Genomic DNA, 24,156 nt, shown 5'->3' on the forward strand with positions numbered 1-24,156 from the left:
TAACTATGTCTACTCAGAACGTCCTGTTGAATTCAGTCTTGCAGCCTTAATGCCGACCTTCATAAGAGGGGCACAGGAGAGGGAGGGAATAATAATAATAATAATAATAATTTTTATTTATACCCCGCCCTCCCCAGCCAAGGCCGGGCCCAGGGCAGCTATCAACCAATAATAAAAACAAGTTGAATGAATACAACTTAAAAACAAGATTAAAATACAGCATTAAAACATTGAAACATTAAAATGCAGCCTCATCACAGGAGGAGAAAGGAAAAAAGAAAGAGGGGGAGGGAATCAAATTGGCTCCAAGCCAAAGGCCAGGCAGAACAGCTCAGTCTTACAGGCTCTGCGGAAAGAAATCAGATCCTGCAGGGCCCTGGTCTTATGAGGCAGAGCGTTCCACCAGGCAGGAGCCAGTGTTGAAAAGGCCCTGGCTCTGGTTGAGGCTAATCTAACATCCTTAGGGCCCAGGACCACTAGGGTGTTGCTGTTTATGGACCTTGAGGCTCTCCGTGGGGCATACCAGGAAAGGCGGTCCCGTAGGTACGAGGGTCCTAGGCCGTGAAGGGCTTTAAAGGTCAAAACCAGCACCTTAAATCTGACCCTGTACTCCACCGGGAGCCAGTGCAGCTGGAAAAGCACTGGGTGAATATGCTCCCATGGCAGAGACCCCGTGAGGAGCCTCACTGCAGCATTCTGCACCCGTTGGAGTTTCTGGGACAGCTTCCAGGGCAGCCCCACGTAGAGCAAATTACAGTAGTCAAGCCTGGAGGTGACCGTCGCATGGATCACTGTGGCCAGGGAGGGGTGGGAAAGGTAAGGATAACAGCTGCTCAGCTTAAGACCCCCAGGCCAATAGTTTTCCATGGCTGGAAGCTTCAAGGTGTGGGGGTCTACTCTAGGGGACCATCTGCACAAGGCTGAAGTCAATCATAGAATTGTTGAACTGTAGAGCTGGCAGGGACAACAAGGGTCATTTAGTCCAGTCTCCTAGAATGCTGGGATCTCTTGCTCAATATGGGAATCGAACCCACAACCCTGTTATTAAGAGTCTCGTGCTTCACTTACAGGGCTTGCTTCCAGCTCCTTATTTGACACCAAGTTGCATTGTGAGAGCCTTGAATAAGACCTGGCAAAAAGTAAAGCCTGTGTTGGGCTCAGTGTTAGAGTACCGTGTCCCAGTATGTGTCCGAGCACAATGCAAAGTATCAGTGCTGACCTTGAAAGCCCTAAACGGTCTCGGTCCTGTATACCTGAAGGAGCGTCTCCACCCCCATCGCAGTGGCGTAGCGTGGGTTGTCAGCACCCGGGGCAAGGCAAGTAATTTGCGCCCCCTAACCCGTGGATTTTAGCACTCAAGTGCGAGCGCGCCCCCCCAGATGTTGCGGCCGGCCCTCCTGCACCCCCCACGCTACGCCACTGGGGCTGGGGGCGAGCGAAGGAGCTAAGGACCCCCCCTTAAGGCTCAGCAGGAATTTATTAAATTTATTATTTGCGGAGCCCCCGCGAGCCGAGGCAGCCGAAGCCCCCTCCTCCCCTTGGGCTGTAAGTGGAGCCCGCGCTCCGAGGCGCTCCAGATCCGGGCTTGGTGAGCGCCTCTCCTCCCCCCCCCCCGCCGGGTCTGGGGGCTTCCAGCCGCGCCTGCGGCTGAGACTTGCGCTGAGAGCCGGAGCCAGCGGCGCCCCCTTCCGCAGGGAGACCCTCACCCGCCCGCCGGCTTCCTCTCGGAGGGTTTTGGGGAGTGCAGGGCGCGGCGAGGCCCCTCGGAGCTCTCCTCCCTCCCCGTCGGCAGAAGCAGCCACCGCCTGTGGCTGGGCCGAGGGGATGGCGTCGGCGGCGGGGTGCGGAGGCTGCCCGTGCCCGGCCAGGCGTTGGTGGCGGCGTCGGCGCTGCTGCAGCGGCTGCTCCTCCTGCGAGCAGTGAGTGGAGCGCGGCGGTGGCGGCGGGGAGCCCGGCGGAGGAAGGAACTTGTCCCTTCCCTCTGGACTCACGCCCCCCCAGATGTTGCGCCCGGTGCGGCCAGCACCCCTGGCACCCCCCACGCTACGCCACTGCCCCATCGTTCAGCCCGGACACAGAGGTCCAGCTCCGAGGGCCTTCTGGCGGTTCCCTCATGGCGAGAAGTGAGGTTACAGGGAACCAGGCAGAGGGCCTTCTCGGTGGTGGCACCCTCCCTGTGGAATGCCCTCCCTTCAGATGTTAAGGCAATAAGCAACTATCCTATCTTTAAAAGACATCTGAAGGCGGCCCTGTTTAGGGAAGTTTTTAATATTTAATGCTGTATTGTTTTTAACACTTGATTGGGAGCTGCCCAGAGTGGCTGGGGAGACTCAGCCAGATGGGCGGGGTATAAATAATAAATTATTAATATTATTACAATGGTACCTCTGGTTGCAAATGGGATCCGTTCCGGAGCCCTGTTCGCAACATGAGCAGAATGCAACCCTCGTCTGCTTGTGCACAGGTTACAATTCACCGCTTCTGGGCATGTGTGTGAGGTCATTTTGAGCGTCTGCGCAAGCAGCGAAACCCAGAAGTAACCCGTTCCGTTCCGTTACTTTCGGGTCACTGCAGGATGTATCCTGAAAGAACGTAACCTGAACCGAACATAACAAGAGGTATGACTGTACTGTATTTTTCCGTGTATAAGACGACTCCTATTTTTTAAAACCCCAAATTCAGAAATTAAGTTGTTTAGCTTTTTTTGGGGGGGGGAGGTCACTTCCACCAATTGCTCACCCGCCTACCTGCCACTGCCAATCACTTGCCACAGCCACTGCCAATCGCACACCTTGCCGCAGCTGCCAATTCTCTGCCTGCTTGCAGCCCACCCGCCCACTTGGCGCAGCCACCAATCGCCTGCCCAATTGCCGCCGCCGCAGCCAATCTCCTGCCTGCTGTTGCCATTAATCTGAAAAGGATATACCAAGAGCTCTGGCCACAAGTTTCATTATAAGGAATAATTCCTACTCGAGAGTTGAAAAGAAAAACGTGTATATTCTGCTAAGAATAACAGTTTTAAACTAATAGTAAATATTAAACACAACGTGTAAGTACGACAGTTTTAAGGTAATAGTAAATTTAGATACAACGTTTAAGTGCAGAAATAATGTAGTTTCAAATATGCAGTGATATAGTATAAAGGTACATAAAATACCAGTACACAACAATTGTTTTATACAAGTCTCAATGGCAGTCAAAAAGAGTCCATATTGTATAAAATCAGAATAAAGAATAAAGAATCAAATAGGGCCAAAAAGAAGTATCCGGAGTGTGAATCAGATGTACGACTCAGTAGTGGTGACCAGGACAGGGCCCTGTTTCGGAGTAAACGCCTTCTTCAGCTCGGTTTTTTGAGGACTATAAATCTGTTGGAAGTCTATATCATTCAATTCTTTTATGTTTCTTTTTCAACATGCGTCTTAGATAATTGAATCCAAGTTTTCTTGCGTTTCTCTGTGCCCAGAGCTCTTGGTATATCCTTTTCAGTGTATTTTCAACAAGAACTCCAATTTCTTTAGCTGCCATTAATCTCGCACCCCCCCTCTGCATTCACTATCCGTGTATAAGACGAGATCCAAGTTTTTAAAGCAAAAAGCACCGTCTTATACACAGAGAAATACAGTATATCTTTATCCCTGCATTGGAAAAGGTTGGAGATAAGGACCTCCTGGGTCCCTTCCGTCTCTACACCCCCCAAAACTTTGCTAGAGTTTGCATTCGCTCCCTGCCTTTAACTCCCATCACACTTTACCTGCTTGAGCCAAACGTTTGTGGTCATCATTTGATTCTTCTCATCCTAGATTTGCAGACAATGAGAGAGAGAGAGAGAGAGAGAGAGAGAGAGAGAGAGAGAGAGAGAGAGAGAGAGAGAGAGAGAAGTTGTTTGAAAGAAACACAAAGGTGCAAACAGAAGCTGTTGTCTCTATTTTGTGGATGGGATTACAGTGGTACCTTGGTTCTCAAACGCCTTGGTTCTCAAACACCTTGGTTCCCAAACACCGAAAACCTGGAAGTAAGTGTTCAAGTTTTCAAATATTTTTCGGAAACCGAACATCTGATGCGGCTGTTGGCTATTATTTCTGAGGCGCCCGCCCCAATCAGAAACTGTGCCTTGGTCAAACGGACTTCCGGAATGGATTAAGTTTGGGGCTTTTGTTTTTGCTATTTATTTTTTGTTTTTGAGGCTTTTTCAGATCATTTGTTTTGTGACTGTGTGGAATCCAGTTCAGCTACTGATTGATTGATTGATTGATTGTGTGACTGTGGAAATGGATAAAAACGCCTCATCCAAACAATGACTATCATCAGTGCAGGTAAAGGGGGGGGGAAATAATTTTAATTTTTATCATCTACAATACGGTCTTATTTATTTTATAATACACTACATTGATTATTGCTTTCATTTTATGGATCAATGGTCTCATTAGATAGTAAAATTCATGTTCAATTGCTGTTTGAGGGGTCATTTTTAGAAGTCTGGAACGGATTAATCGGTTTTGCATTACTTTCTATGGGAAAGTGTGCCTTGGTTTTGGAACGCTTTGGTTTTGGAACGGATTTCTGGAACGGATTAAGTTTGAGAACCAAGGCACCACTGTAAATCACAAACCAGCCAATTCAGGTTGCCTGTTGAAGTGGATTTGGCACCTGTGCATCAAAGCCTGTTCCAAAAAAGGCAAAAATGCCTTTTTAGCAGCAAGGGGAATTATGGGGGAATGTGAGCCACATTATGTAACCTCCCCACAAAGAAATCCAGGTGAATGCTAATTAAAGAGGTCACCTGGGACCAGAGTCCTCTGCTCTCACTGCATCCAGGCCTGAAAAGAGGGAGATTTCCTATTACAATGGTATGGGGACCCTATGCTCAGCCAAAGCTCAGTGGCAGAACAAGTGCTTTCGGTGCAGAAGGACCCAAGTTCTGCCCTCGGGATCTGCAAGAAGACTTGCAAAGACATGTCAGAACAAGTGGAAGACCAGTGATAGATAGATAATTAGATAGATAATTTATTACGGTCAAAGACCAGCTTGAAGACCAGTGAATATATAGTCGATACTAGAATAGAGGGGGCCAAGGGTCTGATTTAGTAGAAGGCAACTCCCTATGTTTGTGTTTGCACATGTACTCCTCTTAAACCAGAGTGAGGAGCTCTACAGCCTGCTACTTGATATCTGAGAACAAGTTTATCACTTCAAACTGGCCTTGCTTTCCATCTGAAGGGCAATCTCTCTCTGTCTACTTCCTGTCAACTGCAGCCAGATGCAGTTTCTTCAATACATATCTATCCCAACACATAATGTTTTTATGCAGCAAAGTGCATAGTCATCTAGGTGGAAAAAAAATAACACATACATCAGATTGGGCTGCATGCCACCACGAAGCCAGTTCAGAGTGAGGGTTTTCCTACCCTCACTCTGAATGGGTAGGTCTTTATTTTTCTCTTCCGCTCACACTCCATTTTCACATTACCTCTTCCAATATCACTATAGGGGAAGCATTTCTCTGCAGCTGCTGTGTGTGTGTGTGTGTGTGTGTGTGTGTGTGTGTGTGTGTGTGTAAAGAGCAGCAAGGTGAGTGAACAGACATGGCTTGGGACACATACCACGTCAATCAGCTGAGCAATGGACAGCCCAAACCTGACAATAACGACATCAGAGGTGTTGGGGACTGGCCGGGACCACTTGTTGTATGCATTGAAAAGATGCTTGAAGAGTCTCTCCTCTGCCTGGGTTTGCGTCCGGCCTTGGACTGAGGCTGAAATGGAAATCAAGATTGGGTTAAATTATGGAAACCTGACTTAAAATTTACAGATTGTTCCCTACTGAAGGAGAATTACATGAAGATGATGTACAGATGGTACATGACACCAGTGCAGTTAGGGAAAATGTACAAAACTAGTTCAAATATATGTTGGAAGTGTAAGGAAAAGGAGGGGACATTTTATCACATGTGGTGGTAAGGCAATTAAAAAATTTTGGGAAATGATATACAACGAATTGAAGAAAATGTTCCATTTAACATTTGTTTAAAAACCCAAAGCATTTTTGTTGGGGATTGTAGGGAAAGATCTGCCAAAAAAGTTGAAAAACATCTTCATGTATGCGACAACGGCCGCGAGAGTTCTGGTAGCACAAGGATGGAAGACTGAAGAAACCCCAACTAAAGAATCATGGCAAGAAAAAATGATGGACTATGCAGAACTGGCAAAACTGACATATAAGCTACGGGACAAGGATAACTGTGACTTTAAAGATGAATGGGAACCCTTTACAAAGTATCTGAAGACACAACAAAGCGAACTGGACTCCTTGGCTGGTTTTGAATAAGCATTCTCAAACTTTTTCTTGATAATAATAATCAGGATGATATGTTTTTGGATAATATGTCTTGTTATAATTTTGAATTAAAAAAAAAGTGGGTGAGCACCACAAAAAAAGAAAAGAAAAGAAATGGAAATCAAATGTTATGAGTTGGCAAGAACCAGCCTTGAATGCTGAGAATCATTGAAGGTCTGTTATCAAATGCCCCAGATATTAACTGCATGTCAACAGTTAAGGACAGACATCAAAGTTCAACTATAACCTGATGCCCAGAATTAATGCCCCACCTTTCAAAGCACTTCACACACATTTCATCTCAAAAACCTTTACAGAAACCATGTAAATGTAAGGTGGCATTATTATACCCATATTGCAGATGTGAAGACTGAGGCTAAGAGAAAGGGTCAGGGAGAGGGAGCATGCCTTGCCTAAGATCAGTTAGTGAGCTTATTTCTGTGGCAAGAGTCAAACTGGGGTCTCTCCAGGCTCCTGCAGGACAGTCTTGACTACTTCACATAGAAGAAGAATTTGGATTTGATATCCCACTTTATCACTACCCTAAGGAGTCTCAAAGCGGCTCACATTCTCCTTTCCCTTCCTCCCCCACAACAAACACTCTGGGAGGTGAGTGAGGCTGGGAGACTTCAAAGAAGTGTGACTGGCCCAAGGTCACCCAGCAGCTGCATGTGGAGGAGCGGGGAAGCGAACCCAGTTCCCCAGATTACGAGTCCACCACTCCGAACCACTACACCACACTGGGCTCTCCAGTACTGAAAGTCTGGCAGATATCCAGGGAATGCCCAAAGCACGAGAAAGTTGTGAGAATTTATGGCGATGCAGGAACCTGGGAAGTCAATTGGCAGGCGCTGGGAGAATCCTGCTGCATGGAGCCTAGAGATGGCCAAATTGCCTGGCAATGCGAGATGAAATAAGACATGCTCGCAGGAGCATCAGACTAATGCGCCTGCAGCAGAGGCAGCCAGAGGCCAACTCCACAATAGAAACCCCCTGGGGAACAGAAGTCCCCGGCCAAATTTCAACCAGCCTCTTTAGCTAATGAGGTTTACCTTCTTCCACTCTTCAAGGCCATAAGCTTTGTGGGCCTTTGCTTATTCCTGCTTTTCACTGCAGAAGAAACTTCTTCTGGGGTGCAGAATGTTAGAATTCCTGCTCCGTGATTGCAGTCATGGGATTGTTGTCTATCACCTGACGGTATATGTTTTGACTCCACAGAGTGGAAAGAGACGGAGACGGGATGTTTGTGGTACCTTGGGTTAAGTATTTAATTCATTCCGGAGGTCCGTTCTTAACCTGAAACTGTTCTTAACCTGAAGCACCACTTTAGCTCATGGGGCCTCCTGCTGCCACCAGAGCACGATTTCTGTTCTCATCCTGAAGCAAAGTTCTTAACCCGAGGTACTATTTCTGTAACCTGAAGCATCTGTAACCTGAAGCGTATGTAACCCAAGGTACCACTGTACTGTGTTCCGTGAAGTGGGACTATCGTCCTTTGTCCTTTATCTCTTTGCTGTCTGATGCTGGAGAGAGAGGGGGCCATGTTGCAGTGCTCTCTGTGTGTTTATATGTAAATAAAGTAGATTAGCCAAAATGCTGAGTTGCTGAGGTCTGTTACGCAAACTGTGAAGACTCTGCGGATCCCTAAGTGTGCCGATGTCTGTTGGCATCGGTCGCTGTGATATTCGGGCTGAAGAAAGCTTTTGAAGCTCCCGAATGAAAGACCAGGAGGGAGAGAACATGCCAGTCGGGCAAGTGTCTCTGCCATGGTCCTACTCGAGTGTAGGCTGAGCTCTTGACACAGAATGCCAATGTCATGGACTGGCAGAGGAATGGCGGGAGGAACCAGTTGGGGAACAAAAGGGGGAAAGGCTCAGAGCCTGGGGCAACGATGAGCAGTCAGAGGGAAAAGACTGCGAAGAGGAGATGTTGGAAGCTGAAGGGGTAAGAGGGCTTGGTGAGCTGGGAGCGTCTGTGCCAGAGAGAAATCAAGAACCAGAAGCTGAAGCAGGACAGTGGGAGGAGGGAAGTCAAAAGGCAGAGGTGAATCAGGCTAGTGAAGAGGCATGGGGGTCTCCTCTTCCTGCTGCGACAAACTCCCCTCCCTCCTGTCTCCCCTCCCAGAACCAGAAGAGGGGTGAAAAGAACAGAGCATAGGCACACTGCATGCAGGCACAGACTCCGATTTCTTGCAAGAAGCCCTGGAGAGGACACAACTTTGATGGCGGTGGGGAGGCTGGGACTTTTAGTCTCGGCCACTGATTTTATGGAGTAAGATCTACAGGGCCTGAGCTGCTGAGCTCATTAGGCCTGGAACTCCGTCTAGTCTGTGAAGCTCGTGTTTCCCTAATAGTTAACTATAGCTTTGAACTGTGTGACTTACTGACACTGGCTTGCCCTGTGACAGCCAAGGTCCTCAATAAGATTAATGGGACCCTCTCTCCCTTTTCAGCCAAGGAGTTAGGAGCCTGTTCAAAGTGTTGGTGCTGACCTTGAAAGCCCTAAATGGCCTCGGTCCAGTATACCTGAAGGAGCGTCTCCACCCCCATCGTTCAGCCCAGACACTGAGTTCCAGCTCCAAGAGCCTTCTGGTGGTTCCCTCGCTGCGAGAAGCGAAGTTACAGGGAACCAGGCAGAGGGTCTTCTTGGTAATGGCACCTGCCCTGCGGAACGCGCTCCCATCAGATGTCAAGGCAATAAGCAACTATCTTTCTTTTAAACGACATTTGAAGGCAGCCTTGTTTAGGGAAGTTTATGTTAAATGCTGTATTGTGACGGCTCAGATTTGTGTGATTTTATTTGCTGATTTTCCACCTCGTTGTTACCTGCCCCTCCTCTAACCTTGACACCTCTCTGTGATTTTTCACTCCCTCCCTTGATTGTCCCTCCCTCTGCTACTTCTTTTTGCCTCCTTGCCTGCTCACTCCCATTGTCCTCGCTTGGACTGTATTCTCCTTGGGGCAGGGACCTGTCTGCCCCTTGCTTGTCATGCGGCTGACGCCCTCCGTGCACTTGTCAGGTGCGATACGCATAAATCATGCTCCTCTCTCTTGATTTGGACTGTTTTACAAATCTGGTTTCCTTCCATTCAAACTGTCCCTCAGTTCTTCAAGATGGGGCAGAAACTGGCTTCGACTAAGAAAATGGGCAAAAGGCTGCAGAGGAAACAATTCATCCCACAAACAAAAGGGGTCAAGGGGTGGAATATTTCGCAAAATAAACAGGCAGCTCCCATCCATTCAGCCCCTCGCAGCCATGCTAGACTACACTGACGGATTGATGGCCTTAAGGACTCGAATGAGCCATTGGTGAGGCCATCTCCATTTCTTTTCATTAGCGCCGCTTGACGAGCAAATTTGGCATGTAAACAGACGTGGCACTTCATCTGCGAGAGCGGATCTGTCTTCGGGAGCAGGGATTGTGGTGTCAGGAGAGAAAGATGGTTCAACCTTGGCTGCCAGAAATGTCCCAAAACAGTGATCTTGCCAGCCACAGTTCTCAGATCCAGTGCCGGATTTACGTCTAAGCTAAACAAGCTATAGCTTAGGGCCCCACTCTCTTGGGGCCCACCCAAAAAATTAAAGGGGAAATGTACATTTCCAAAATATAAGATAAAAACAAATAAAATAAAACATACACACAGAAACAGTGTTTTGTGTTGTGTAGGCTCCTATGATGTAAGTCATGGTCCCGCCTGCTAGCCTGCTCCCTAAAATATCACTGGTTTGCTCATTTCTGTATATAGGGGTGCCTACATTCTGTTATGTGCAAATGGCTTTACATACCTATTAGGCCCATAAATTACCATATAGCATATAAGGTAAAGGTACCCCTGACCATTAGGTCCAGTCGCGGATGACTCTGGGGTTGCGGCGCTCATCTCGCTTTATTGGCAGAGGGAGCTGGTGTTTATCCGCAGACAGCTTCCAGGTCATGTGGCCATCATGACTAAGCCGCTTCTGGCAAACCAGAGCAGTGCATGGAAACACCGTTTACCTTCCCGCCGGAGCGGTACCTATTTATCTACTTGCACTTTGACGTGCTTTCAAACTGCTAGGTGGGCAGGAGCAGGGACCGAGCAACGGGAGCTCACCCCGTCGCGGGGATTCGAACTGCCGACCTTCTGATCGTCAAGCCCTAGGCTCTGTGGTTAGGCCACAGCGCCACCCACATCCCACATATAGCATGTATTCAACACAAAAAACCAGCAACCATTTGTTGTTGACAAAGGACAGCTGGACACAGAAAGGGCCCCATTACCTTCAGGAGCTGAGGGCCTCATCCAACCTAAATCCGGCCCTGCTCAGATCTCATAAGAGAGCAACATAAGAGCCGGCTCGCTCTTGTTTTGTTTTGTTTTATCATTCCTCTTATCTTTTTTTTCTCTTATCACACACACACACACACACACACAAAAGGCCCAGCAACTCCAACCTCCTGTCCTCACAGTGCCCAACCAGTTGTGAAAAGGGAAGCCCATGAGGAGGAGCTGAGCCCAAGAGCAACACTCTCCCTTCCTGCTCTTTCCAGCAACAATAAAGCAACATAAACTACAAAAACAATGATGCAGGTAGAATGCCAGCGGGGCTGCAAGGGCTTTCGAGTGTTTCTCACTGCCTATCACACGTATGGCTTGTGGTGTATAATTGTTTAATTCACACTGAAATGGGAATGCCTGTGTATTGCTGGAAAATCCACTGGTGCTCTCTTAACTCCTTGGTGAATTGATAATTAACTATTGTTGTTTTCTGCTAGCTAACAAATGATGAAATGGAGGCAGTGGGAGATTTTACTTTCTTGGGCTCCATGATCACTGCAGATGGTGACAGCAGTCATGAAATTAAAAGACGCCTGCTTCTTGGGAGAAAAGCAATGACAAACCTAAACAGCATCTTAAAAAGCAGAGACATCACCTTGCCAACAAAGGTCCGTATAGTTCAAGCTCTGGTTTTCCCAGTAGTGATGTATGGAAGTGAGAGCTGGACCATAAAGAAGGCTGATCGCCGAAGAATGGGTGCTTTTGAATTCTGGTGCTGGAGGAGACTCTTGAGAGTCCCATGGACTGCAAGAAGATCAAACCTGAAGGAAATCAGCCCTGAGTGCTCACTGGAAGGACAGATCCTGAAGCTGAGGCTCCAATACTTTGGCCACCTCATGAGAAGAGAAGACTCCCTGGAAAAGACCCTGATGTTGGGAAAGATGGAGGGCACAAGGAGAAGGGGACGACAGAGGACGAGATGGTGGGACAGTGTTCTTGAAGCTACCACCATGAGTTTGACCAAACTGCAGGAGGCAGCGGAAGACAGGAGTGTCTGGCGTGCTCTGGTCCAGGGGGTCACGAAGAGTCGGACTCGACTAAACAACTAAACAACAAAAACAACAAACTGTCACAGAAAGAACTTCCATGCTGTCTACTTGCACCCAAACAGTGTTTGGCGACGGAGCGGCTTTTTTCATGTTATGTTACACATCTAGCTGCAGTTCACTAGGTGTGGAATCATGATGAGCACATGCAAGTGTGGCCCAATTTGACATTTCCAAAAAAACACCCCAAACTGCAACTTCTGGTGCTGTGAAGCAGCAAGTTCAATCCCTTTTCTGCTTCTCTTTCTTATATCCTAATTTGACTCACAATGTACATGCTCCTCTAATTTGCATTGCGGTTTCTGTTGCTCCGCAGTGTATCAAAATTGCACTGCCAATCTTTCTCCAGACTCGAAAGTGGCAATCTTTAATTAAGGCTGCAGACTTTTTGTAACGTTAGCTCAGGCAGGCTTTCATCAAGCCGACTCGGAAGCCCAGATTTGGCACGGAGCCTTCAAGATTGACGTGAAGTCATAAGATTCTGCAAAGTTTCTCTTATTAACCGCTCCCAGCGTCGGAGGCGAGAATTATGGAGTCGTCGAGAACGTGACGTGAATCCGGAGAAAAGGAAGGGCGAAGGAGGTTGATTCCTCTCGCGGTGTCTTTCCAAATCAGGCGGTGATCCTGTCAGAGTGCTTCCAAACACCAAAGGCTGTTGACTAGGAAAGCGCATCTCCTCAGAGCGAGCGATTCTCCCGTCATGTCACAGCCAAAACCATCCCTGGCATTGATGGCCTCCAATGTTCCTTAGGCTTTGTCAAGAGTCATCTGCAGCAGGAAGTATCATCAAGGTAAAAGCTAGTTGTGTGCGCTCTGATGTGCCACTGCAGCTAAGTGCACTCAACTCTCACTTCTAACATAACGTACATTGGCTCCCAGTCCGTTTCTGAGCACAGTTCAAAGTGTTGGTGCTTACCTATAAAGCACTAAACGGCCTCAGTCCAGTATACCTGAAAGAGTGTCTCCACCCCCATCGTTCTACCTGGACACTGAAGTCCAACGCCGAGGGCCTTCTGGCGGTTCTCTAGCTGCGAGAAGTGAGGTTACAGGGAACCAGGCAGAGGGCCTTCTTGGTAGTGGCACCCACCCTGTGGAACGCCCTCCCAGCAGATGTCAAAGAGAAGAACAACTACCAGACTTTTAGAAGACATCTGAAGGCAGCTCTGTTTAGGGAAGCTTTTAATGCTTAATAGGTTATTGTATTTTAATACTTTGTTGGAAGCCGCCCAGTGTGGCTGGGGAGACCCAGCCAGATGGGCGGGGTATAAATAATAAATTATTATAGTAGCCAACAAGATGCCTGTGGGAACCAGCCTGCCCAAGAACATCTCTTCCCTCCTGCGGTTTCCACCAACTGGAATTCAGGCGCATTGCTACTTCCATCTGTGAAAGCAGAGCAGAACCACCCTGGCTAAGTAGCCCTCTCCCTCTCCTCCTCCGTGAATTTGTCTCATCCTCTTTTAAAGCCATCCAAGCTGGTGACCGTCACTGCCTCCTGTGGAAGGGAGTTCCGTAGGTTAACTATGCAGCTTCTACTTCTTTAAAGCCCTTCACGGCCTAGGACCCTCGTACCTATGGGACCACCTCTCCCAGTATGCCCCACGGAGGACCTTAAGGTCCATAAATAGCAGCACCCTAGAGGTCCCGGGCCCTAAGGAAGTCAGATTAGCCTCAACCAGAGGCAGGGCCTTTTCAACACTGGCTCCGGCCTGGTGGAACGCTCTGTCCCATGAGACCAGGGCCCTGCAGGATCTGATTTCTTTCCGCAGGGCCTGTAAGACAGAGTTGTTCTGCCTGGCCTTTGGTTTGGAATCAACTTGACTCACTCCCCCTCTTTCTTTTTCCTTCTGTATAGAACTCCTACTTGGGGACTTCCCTGGCTTTTTTCTGGCCCACCTAGGACCAGTCTGGATAGTCAGCCTTGGTGAAGATTTGACATTTTCATCCCCAAAAAGTTTTTGATTTGAGTTTCTAATGAAATGAGGCTGCATTTTAATGTATTTTAATCTTGTTTTTTAAGTTGTATTTCAATCAAATGTTTTTGTACCTGGTGTTAGCTGCCCTGATCCCAGTCTTATTATTATTATCTATTATAAAAGAGGCACAATAAAACAAAGACAGACAGACAGACCACTCTTCTACATGCAAATGTCACAGGTTCAGCTGAAGAACTTGTGAAGCGCTTTGAAGCTTATTTTGGCATTGAACGCTGTAGAAAGTGTATAAGGATGGTGACGATATTAGGAATTTGGGGTATCAGATTGAATGATGACCTGACTTGCTTCTAAATTTTAGGGATCCTGTATCTGTGTGGGGAGGAGGCTTGCCAAACCAGCCCCTTTGTCTAGAGTGTCTGGAGGCGATTGGAGGATGGATGGCGGCTAACAGATTGAGGCTGAATCCTGACAAGACAGAAGTACTGTTTTGGGGGGACAGAAGGCGGGCAGGTGTTGGGGACTCCCTGGTCCTGAATGGGGTAACTGTGCCCCTGAAGGACCAGGTGTGCAGCCTGGGAGTCATTTTGGACTCACAGCTGTCCATGGAGGTGCAGGTAAACTCTGTGTCCAGGGCAGCTGTTTATCAGCTCCATCTGGTATGCAGGATGAGACCCTCCTTGCCCGCCAGAGTGGTGCATGATCTGGTTATCTCTCGCTTGGACTACTGCCATACGCTCTACGTGGGGCTACCTTTGAAGGTGACTCGGAAACTGCAATTAATCCAGAATGCGGCAGCTAGACTGGTGACTGGGAGCAGCCGCCGAGACCACATAACACCGGTCTTGAAAGACCTACATTGGCTCTCAGTATGTTTCCGAGCAGAATTCAAAGTGTTGGTGCTCACCTTTAAAGCCCTAAACGGCCTCGGTCCAGTATACCTGAAGAAGCGTCTCCACCCCCCATTGTTCAGCCCGGACACTGAGGTCCAGCTTCTGGTGGTTCCCTCATTGCAAGAAGCCAAGTTACAGGGAACCAGGCAGAGGGCCTTCTTGGTGGTGGTGCCCGCCCTGTGGAACGCCCTCCCACCAGATGTCAAAGAGAATAACAACTACCAGACTTTTGGAAGACATCTGAAGGCAGCCCTGTTTAGGGAAGCTTTTAATGTTTAATAGATTATTGTATTTTAATATTGTGTTGGAAGCCGCCCAGAGTGGCTGGGGAAGCCCAGCCAGATTGACGGGGCATAAATAAATTATTATTATTATTATTATTATTATTATTATTATTATTATTATTATTATTATTACTACTACTACTACTATTATTATTGATTTGCCTTGGGTGTCTAGCTAAGCACCATGATTAGTATAACCAAAGACATTTCTCTGTGTCATGCAACACCCCCTCACTTAGCTGCTAGATAGGAGAACATGAGCCAGAGTTTGGGGATGTGAGATGAGTTGGAAGTTGAAGACACAGAGACCTGCTTGCTTAGTGCTGAATCCAAAGCTGAGACTGATGGAGAAGCAATATCTGTTGGGATGCTGGGAGCCCATCCATCCTATGCTCAGGTTGTATATCTGGGTAAATAAGAATGCTGCATCATAAAGGCACTGCAGTCTCCACTGACCTTTATTCCCAGGAAACTGAACCCTGGAGTTTCTCGCCCCTTGGAGACTGGGATGGAGTGAAAAATAACAAAAATATTGATAACTTCCTTGAGCATCCTAGTGCAATTTCACTGGCCCTTAAAAGTGGGTATGCAATGGCTGAGCTCCTGCATAAAGCCAGAGGCTTGTGCATGATGTTAGACATTCATAGAAAGCCACTTCCGCCTGCAGAGGAGGTAGGGTTGGGGGCGTCACAGCCCCACCACGCACGCCGTAGCTGGAGCCCAGCCCCCATGCGATTGGGGGAATACCCAGGCGTGTCACCCCCTGGCCAGCCAATTGGCCGGCTCTGGGGGCGTGGCCTGCCCTATTTAAGGCAGGCACGGCTGGGGATCTGCCTCTTTTGCCGCCTACCAGCTGTTCCTGTTTCCCACCCTCCCGCCCTATAAGGTTTTCATTCCTTGACCTTGCTATGGACCTTGGTTGGTCGCCATTGAGGGGCCAGGTAGGAATTTTCCCACTTGGCAATTTGGCACCAGCCACTTGCGTTTTGCCTACCTCACAGCAAATGGTCACAACTTCCTTGGTATTGGGGGTTAGGCATTGGTATTGTTCTGTAGATGGAAAGAGGGGAGGAAGTGCCATCACCTGCCCCACATATTGAAGGGTAGTCCATTAAAGGATTCCGGGGGGCGTGGCCCTGTCTGAAGTCTAGGGAGGTGAGGGCCTAAGGCACGCCCCCTATCGGTGACCCCGGGACAGTTCCTAGTTGATGTGCATCAGTAGGACTCCCCCGACTGGTGGTTAACCCTTCCTGGACTTCAAGCAGACGGGCTGAAAGTTGGATATAATCGGTTAGGACCAATGCCTAAGCCAATACCGCTCATCGCCTGTAACCAATAAAGTTGTGGCCTTATTTAGCCCATTAACCATAATAATTGTGTCATGTGTCTTTATTTTCACTGGGGGGGGAATCGCCACACAAATGAATTAAGCTTTGCAAGAGCTGAGCAACTGGCTCAAGCCCAGTGCAAGGACGAGGAGTCATGTCTGTCTGCAAGGCTGATGGGCACGCGGAAAATCTGGAGATGAGATCTAGGACATCTGCCCGACCAGTTGCATAACAGAGCACAGGTGGCAGCAAACAAGCATCCGAAACAATTTGCACCTGTGAAGCCACAATGTGAGAAAATTCCCAGAAGGAGTGTGAAAACTACTTCTTCCAGGCTTTTCATGATTAAGCTATATTTAGAGTTTTTAATTTCATTTATTTATTTATTTATTTATTTATTTATTTATTTTTTAAAAACCATTTCTTTCCCACCATATTATTAAAGAAAAATCAAAGAGGTGTATACTGTAAAACAGATTCAGGGGACAGACTAATCAAAAACTGAACAGCTGCAAAGGTCTGCCAGCTCAAAGAGCATTGCTTGTTCCTGATTGTGGTTTTCGAAAGTCCATGTAACTGAATTGTCCCTTGTTCTCAATGGTCTTAATTTTATTATATTCCCCAGTGCATACTCATCAGAGCCCTGCCGCTCCTGACACCACCTCTTGAATAGACGGCCATTTCTCTGCAAATTCTGAGAAGAACAGAGGCCATTGTGGAAAGAACAATCAGTTGTTGCCTCTTGGAGCCTTTCTGCCCTGAAGAACATCAAGCAACCTCCCTTAGCCCTCAACTCCCAGCGTCAAAGAGGGTTGGAGGATGGATGGTGGCTAACAGATTGAGGTTGAATCCTGACAAGACAGGAGTACTGTCTATGTATCTATGTATGTTTATTTTGTTATGGTTTATTTTGGGTTGGGGTGGGGTGACTGTGGAGTGGGGTGGGGATTGGTTTTGTTTTCGTGTTATTGTTTTTTGTTTGTTTGCTTTTATATTCTGTAAATGGAGGCGAATATGAGGCTTGGGATTCCTACTGTGGAGGGGCGAGGGAGGTATGGCGGTGGGGGCAGATGCCATAGGCGAAGGGGATCGAGATACGGATATGCTCGTACCCCTTCCAATCTGCGCCCCATCCCGAGAGACGAGGGTAGGGTGAGCAAAGATTACTCACCTCCGTCACTGGTGTTGTGCAATGCCAGGTCTATAGGCAACAAAACCGCCACCCTGCGAGATTTCTTCACCTCGCAGGGGGTTGACCTGGCTTGTGTGACGGAGACCTGGGTGCGCGAAGGGGATACTGTTACCTTACGAGAGATGGCGCCCCCGGGCTTCTCTGTCCTCCACCAGTCGCGGACTGTGGGCCGGGGGGGAGGGGTGGCGTTATTAATCCGGGAAGATTGTTCTTTCAGGGCTCTACCATCGCCATCAATCCCCGGCATTGAATGTGTTGGCCTAGTGTGGGGCTCCGAGGTGAGCTTGGCTGTCTGGCTGGTGTACCGGCCACCTAGCGCACCAGCAGCCACCCTGTCAGGCCTGCTGGAGGCGGTGGCCGGCTGGGCCTTGGAGTTCCCTAACCTATTGGTATTGGGGGACTTCAACATCCATGCTGATGCCACTCCCTCCTCACAGGCTCTGGACCTGGTGTCTTCCATGCCAACACTAGGGCTCTCCCAGTTTGTTTCGGGCCCCACACATCAAGCAGGCCACACGCTGGATTTGATCTTTGGCATCGGTATAGATGTGATCATGTTCCCTTCGATGAAGGTGCCATGGTCTGATCACTCTGCTCTGAAAGCCAGGATTGACGTTCCACCCCCACCCTGCTTGGGTGGCGAGCCAATTTGGGCTCGCCCGCAGAGGCTGATGGACCCTGATAGATTCCGTCAAGCCTTGCGGGACCTTTCTCCCCCTGGCGACTCATTGACTGAGCTTGTTGAGGCCTGGAATACCCAGCTCCTGGCAGCCATCAATGAAATCGCACCTAAGCGCCCTCTGCGACCCCGCAGAAACCGGGCTCCCTGGTTTACCGAGGAGCTCCAGAAAATGAAGTGGGACCTCAGACGGCTAGAGCGAGTATGGCGGGGTGCCCGTGACGGAGCTTCAAGAACATCTTATAGGGTTTTTATGAAAACCTACAAGATGGCAGTGAAGGCCGCGAAGAAGTCCTACTTCTCGGCCTCCATTGCATCCGCTAGCTCTCGCCCGGCGCAATTATTTAGTATAATTCGGTCTTTAACGTCCCTCGAAGGACAGCCAAATTTAAATAACAATTTGACACACAGCTGTGAGGCATTTGCGAGCTTTTTTGCGGAGAAGGTCTTGTTGCTCCGCCATGACCTCCCTGCCAATTTGGATACAATAAAGGAACAGGAGGCCCCTCGACTGTCCTGGGGTCCAGTATTGGACCACTTTGACTGGATATCCCCAGCCGATGTGGACAGACTCCTCCGAGCTGGAAAGCCCACCACCTGTCCTCTCGACCCGTGCCCGTCCTGGCTGATTAGAGCGTGTCCAGACGAGGTGCGGGCCCCCCTGGGGGATATCATCAATCTGTCCCTTGGCACCAGGACATTCCCAGGGGAACTGAAGGAGGCAGTGGTGCGCCCGCTCTTAAAGAAAACATCATTAGATCCCTTAGATCTATCCAATTACCGCCCGGTTTCGAATCTTCCATTCCTGGGTAAGGTGATTGAGAGAGCGGTTGCTGAACAGCTTGGTAGGTTTCTGGATGAAACATCGGCTCTGGATCCATTCCAGTCCGGCTTCCGCGCTGGTCATGGGACCGAGACGGCTCTGGTCGCCCTAACAGATTATCTCCGCAGGCAGCTGGATTGAGGCGGGTCGGGGCTGCTGATTCTTCTAGACCTGTCAGCAGCCTTCGACATGGTCGATCACGAACTCCTGGACCACCGCCTTGCCGACGTGGGGATCCAGGGCACAGTCCTTCAATGGCTGCGCTCGTTTCTCTCTGGTCAGGGACAGAGGGTGGCGCTTGGGGGGGAATTGTCATCCCGCCACTCCTTGGTGTGTGGTGTGCCCCAGGGTGCAATACTCTCCCCGATGCTTTTTAACATCTTTATGTACCCCCTCGCCCAGCTTGTCCGGAGTTTTGGGCTGGGCTGCCATCAGTATGCTGATGACACCCAACTCTATCTGTTGATGGACAGCCACCCGGACTCGGCCCCAGACACACTGATCAGATGCTTGGAGGCTGTGGCTGGATGGTTACGTGGGAGCCGGTTGAAGTTAAATCCTTCGAAGACAGAGGTCCTCTGGCTGGGACGGGACGACATGGGACTGAGGGGGCAACTCCCATCTCTTGCGGGGGTGCAATTAGTGCCAGCACCGTCCGTTAAGAGTTTGGGTGTAATCTTCAATACCTCCCTCTCCATGGAGGCGGAGATTGCAGCTATAACAAAGGCTGCATTTTTTCATCTCCGCCAAGCTAAGCAGTTGGCTCCTTACCTCTCTCGCCCTGACCTAGCCACTGTGATCCACGCGACGGTCACCTCCAGACTGGATTATTGTAACTCGCTCTACGTGGGGCTGCCCTTGAGACTGACCCAGAAACTCCAGCGGGTGCAGAATGCCGCAGCGAGACTCCTTACGGGGTCTTCGCTGCGAGATCACATTCATCCGGTGCTATACCAGCTGCACTGGCTCCCGGTGGAGTACAGGATCAGGTTTAAGGTGCTGGTTTTAACCTTCAAAGCCCTATACGGCCTAGGGCCCTCGTACCTACGGGACCGCCTCTCCTGGTATGCCCCACAGAGGAACCTACGGTCTTCAAATAAAAACACGTTGAAGGTCCCAAGCCACAGAGAGGTTAGGCTGGCCTCAACTAGAGCCAGGGCTTTTTCGGCTGCGGCTCCAACCTGGTGGAACGCTCTGTCACAAGAGACAAGGGCCCTTCAGGACTTGACATCTTTCCGCAGGGCCTGCAAGACAGAGCTGTTCCACCTGGCCTTTGGTCAGGGCGCAGCCTGACTCCCTCCTTTGGCAATCTTTACAAAACTTTAGTTTATGGTTGCCATCAATTTTGATTTTAATTCATTTTTATAATGTTTTATAATGCTGTACTGTTTTAGTGTTGTTAGCCGCCCTGAGCCCGGCTTCGGCTGGGGAGGGTGGGATATAAATAAAACTTCTTCTTCTTCTTCTTCTTCTTCTTCTTCTTCTTATTATTATTATTATTATTATTATTATTATTATTCTTGGGGAACAAGGGGCAGGCAGGTGTGGAGGACTCCGTGGTCCTGAATGGGGCAACTGTGCCCCTGAAGGACCAGGTGCACAGCCTGGGAGTCATTTTGGACTCACAGCTGTCCATGGAGGCGCAGGTCAATTCTGTATCCAGGGCAGCTGTTTATCAGTTCCATCTGGTACGCAGGATGAGACCCTACCTGCCTGTGGACTAGAGTGGGGCATGCTACAGCTAATCCAGAATGCAGCAGCTAGACTGGTGTCTGGGGGTGGCCGCCGAGACCATGTAACACCGGTCTTGAAAGACCTACATTTGCTCCCAGTATGTTTCTGAGCATAATTCAAAATGTTGGTGTTGACCTTGAAAGCCCTAAACAGCCTCAGGGAGTATACCTGAAGGAGCGTCTCCATCGTTCTGGCAGTTCCCTCATTGTGAGAAGCAAAGCTACAGGGAACCAGGCAGAGGTCCTTCTAGGTAGTGGCGCCTGCCCTGTGGAACGCCCTCCCACCAGATGTCAAAGAGATAACTACCTGACATTTAGAAGACATCTGAAGGCAGCCCTGTTCAGGGAAGTTTTTAATGTGTGACATTTTGATGTATTTTTAATCCTTGTTGGAAGCTGCCCAGAGTGGCTGGGGAAACCCAGCCAGATGGGTGGGGTACAAATAAAAAATTATTATTATTATTATTATTATTATTATTATTATTATTATTATTAAAGACAGCAGGTTCAAAAGGCACTTGCAGCTCATGCACCCAACTGCACAAAGAACTTCAAAAGACAGCCCCAAAGTTGACCACCTTGGACTTATATGGGTCTGTAAGTTTTAGACAGTGATGCCACAAACACACCCTGTTTCCTTTGGAGCACATCCTGTTTTCAGAATGGCTTTCTCCAGGTCAGTGGTTCTCAAATGGTGTTCTGTGGACCCCATGGTGTCTGCGTAACCCACCCAGGGGGTCCGTGGCACCATTCACATAACAAAAACTGCCATAGAGATATCATAAATTTTCAAAAATGGGGAGGGCCAATGGCTTGGCTTTTGAAAAACAGGAGGTCTGCAGTACTTAGGTAATTGGGAACAGCTGTCCTAGAAAAAGAAAAACACACACACACCTCTAACTGATATATAAAAGGAGATATTAAGGCTTCTTTTTCATCCTGTCCTCCATCATTTGCAGAATCACCCTAATTACATTATTGAGGTACTTGGATTCAAGGGAAGAAAGAGGTAAGTAAGCTGAGACTCAGGGAAAAGGCTTCTCTCCTACCTGCCAAGAATACAAGGAAACAGCACGCGATGGGTATCATCTTGGCGACTGGGAATCCACTCGAAAGCTGATCCCGTGCTGAAATTATTTGCCCACAGACAGAATGTGCAGGGTGCCCCTTTTCATCGGCAGAGTCTGGCAACCTGGGGGTGGCAAGCAACTCCAAGTTTACCCTTCACCCTGTGGGCAACCATCTTCCTCATCAGTGAACACATGACTGAGCATTGAGCATTAAAGAAGCATTGCTTGAGAGACCATCCTGGGCGCAATGGACTGGCCTCGCCTCTGGAGGAGCTGTCCGTGGTCCTGAAGTTTCTGCACTAACAAGACCCCTTCAGGGAAGTCCCAAACAGCCTCCTTCTTGGTCACATGCGATGGGAAGCCAGGAAGATGCTTGATTGAAGCCTCCAAGCGGGTCCCCGGAGCTACTCCACAGGGAAGGATTTTGCACGGAAGAATGGGTTCCTACAGGAGAAAGCAAGGAGAATATTGTGAGATGGCATCCCGGGAAGAGTGGTGGTCAAGTGGCCTGAATCTGAGGTTCCAGGAGGGAATATCAGGTGCTTCTTAGAGGAGGGGAAAAGAAGCATGTTAGCACCTGCCCTCTGTAAGCAATATGCACATAAATACATGTATATATACATAAAGGGAAAGGGAACCCTGACCATTAGGTCCAGTTGTGGCTGACTCTGGGGTTGCGGTGCTCATCTCACTTTACTGGCCGAGGGAGCTGGCATACAGCTTCTGGGTCATGTGGTCAGCATGACTAAGCCGCTTCTGGCGAACCAGAGCAGTGCACAGAAACGCTGTTTACCTTCCTGCTTACCTTACCTATTTATCTACTTGCACTTTGACGTGCTTTCGAACTGCTAGGTTGGCAGCAGTAGGGACTGAGCAATGGGAGCTCACCCCGTCGTGGGGATTCGAACCGCCGACCTCCTTTTTTTTATTGATTTTAATTCGTTTTGCTACATCAAACATTAAAACAAACGAAAGAAACATACATAACACATACACACAAAAAAGAAATACATAAAAAAGAGAAATAATAATAAAGAAAACAAAAGAAAAAACATCTCCTAACATAAGATACCAACAAATTAGGTTACATTTACTAAATAATACACAACGCCAACCTCCTGATCAGCAAGTCCTAGGCTCTGTGGTTTAACCCACAGCACCACCCATGTCCCAGGACCTAGAAGAGCCAGGTCCAAATTCCCCACTCAGTGACCTTGGGCCAGTTGCAATCTCTCAGTCGAACCTACCTCACAGGGTTGTTGTGAGGAATAAACAGGGAGGGGAAGAGAACTACAGTATGCTCATCACCTTAAGCTCCTTGGAAGAAAAGGGTGGCGTATTAATAGATCAAAAAAGAAAGAGAGTGTGGTTCTGGGACACATATGAACCCCAGGAAAATGCTTCTTGGTTTTGAAATGAGGAGCTCGGCTCACTGGGTGAAAGGCCCAGCTCTCCCAGGCCCGGAGACGCAGCCAGGAGATCCTGCTTCCCACTCCCTTTGAAGCTGGAGGATTTGATGGACGTCTGGGAGAGGAGGCCAAAGGAAGGAACACAATTTGCATGCAGGTCTGAGCACTTTCAAGTCTATAAATCCTTCGCTATTGGAAACTTAGCTGCTCATCAGACGCCCGGACAGGGAAGACGCTGTATATTTCGTTTTGGCACACCCAGCCCCTCTTGGCTGGCTTTGCTCAATTTAAAATATCAGGTTGCTCGTTGTAGGCAGAGGGCCCAATCCCAGCACACAGCTGGTTTGCGCAAGACCTTGTGCAGGGATTACGCAGGCAAACTTCGAGGGTGACTGCCACAAATCTTCAGACGAGACAGGTCTCAATCACATTCTGGTGATCAGAACTGTGCACGTAAAAAAATAAGGTGAGCCTGTTTTGGGGCTACAACTCCCATCACCCCTAGCTAGCAAGGCCAGAGCTCAGGGATGATGGGAGTTGTAGTCCAACAACATCTGGGGACCCACATCTGGGGACCCACCCTGGCATAGACTCTCCTCCATGACTCTTAATCTCAGGGTCGTAGGTTTGAGCCCTGCGTTAGGTGCACACTTTTGGGTCCCCCAGTGGGTCAGTGCACCTGGCTGTTAACCAGAAGGTTGGTGGTTCAAGCCCAGCCAGGGAAGGTTGTGGCAGGATTCCTGCACTGCAAGTGGTTGGACTAGATGACCCTTGGGGTCCCTTCAACTCTACAATTCTATGATTCTTTAAAGCCATCAAACTTGCTGGAGCAAGCTCTGATTTTTAACTATGTGCTATGTAAAGAAATGCTTTCTTTTCTCTGTCCCTTCAACATTCAGCTTCATTGAATGTCCACAAGAGGTAGAGAAACTTCTCCAGGTTCTCCTTGCCATGCCCAATTTTATAAACTTCTATCATGTTGCATCTTCCTTGCCTTTTGTCTAAACTGCAGCCTTCCTTCGCCACTCCATCCCCTTGATAATCTGAGTTGCCTGTTTCCAACTCTACAATATCCTTGTTGAGGCTTCCACAGGACAGATGATGCTCTCAG

The 24,156-nt window shown here is 48.7% G+C and overlaps 1 protein-coding gene across 1 annotated transcript in view; it reads right to left on the reverse strand.

Annotated features, from left to right (window-relative positions):
* CHRNA2 (cholinergic receptor nicotinic alpha 2 subunit) overlaps positions 1-21,823 on the reverse strand; it is a 31,243-nt gene extending 9,420 nt beyond the window's left edge. Inside the window, exons 1-3 of the mRNA XM_081904123.1 lie at positions 21,616-21,823; positions 5,604-5,755; positions 3,755-3,799 (exon numbers count right to left, since the gene is read on the reverse strand). Coding sequence (XP_081760249.1) covers positions 3,755-3,799; positions 5,604-5,755; positions 21,616-21,655 — 237 coding nt within the window. The 5' untranslated portion in view covers positions 21,656-21,823. The remainder of the gene's footprint in view (positions 1-3,754; positions 3,800-5,603; positions 5,756-21,615) is intronic.
* Between the last annotated feature and the right edge of the window lie 2,333 nt (positions 21,824-24,156).

Source organism: Podarcis melisellensis, assembly GCF_964234715.1.
Source record: "Podarcis melisellensis genome assembly, chromosome: 3".
NCBI lineage: Eukaryota > Metazoa > Chordata > Lepidosauria > Squamata > Lacertidae > Podarcis > Podarcis melisellensis.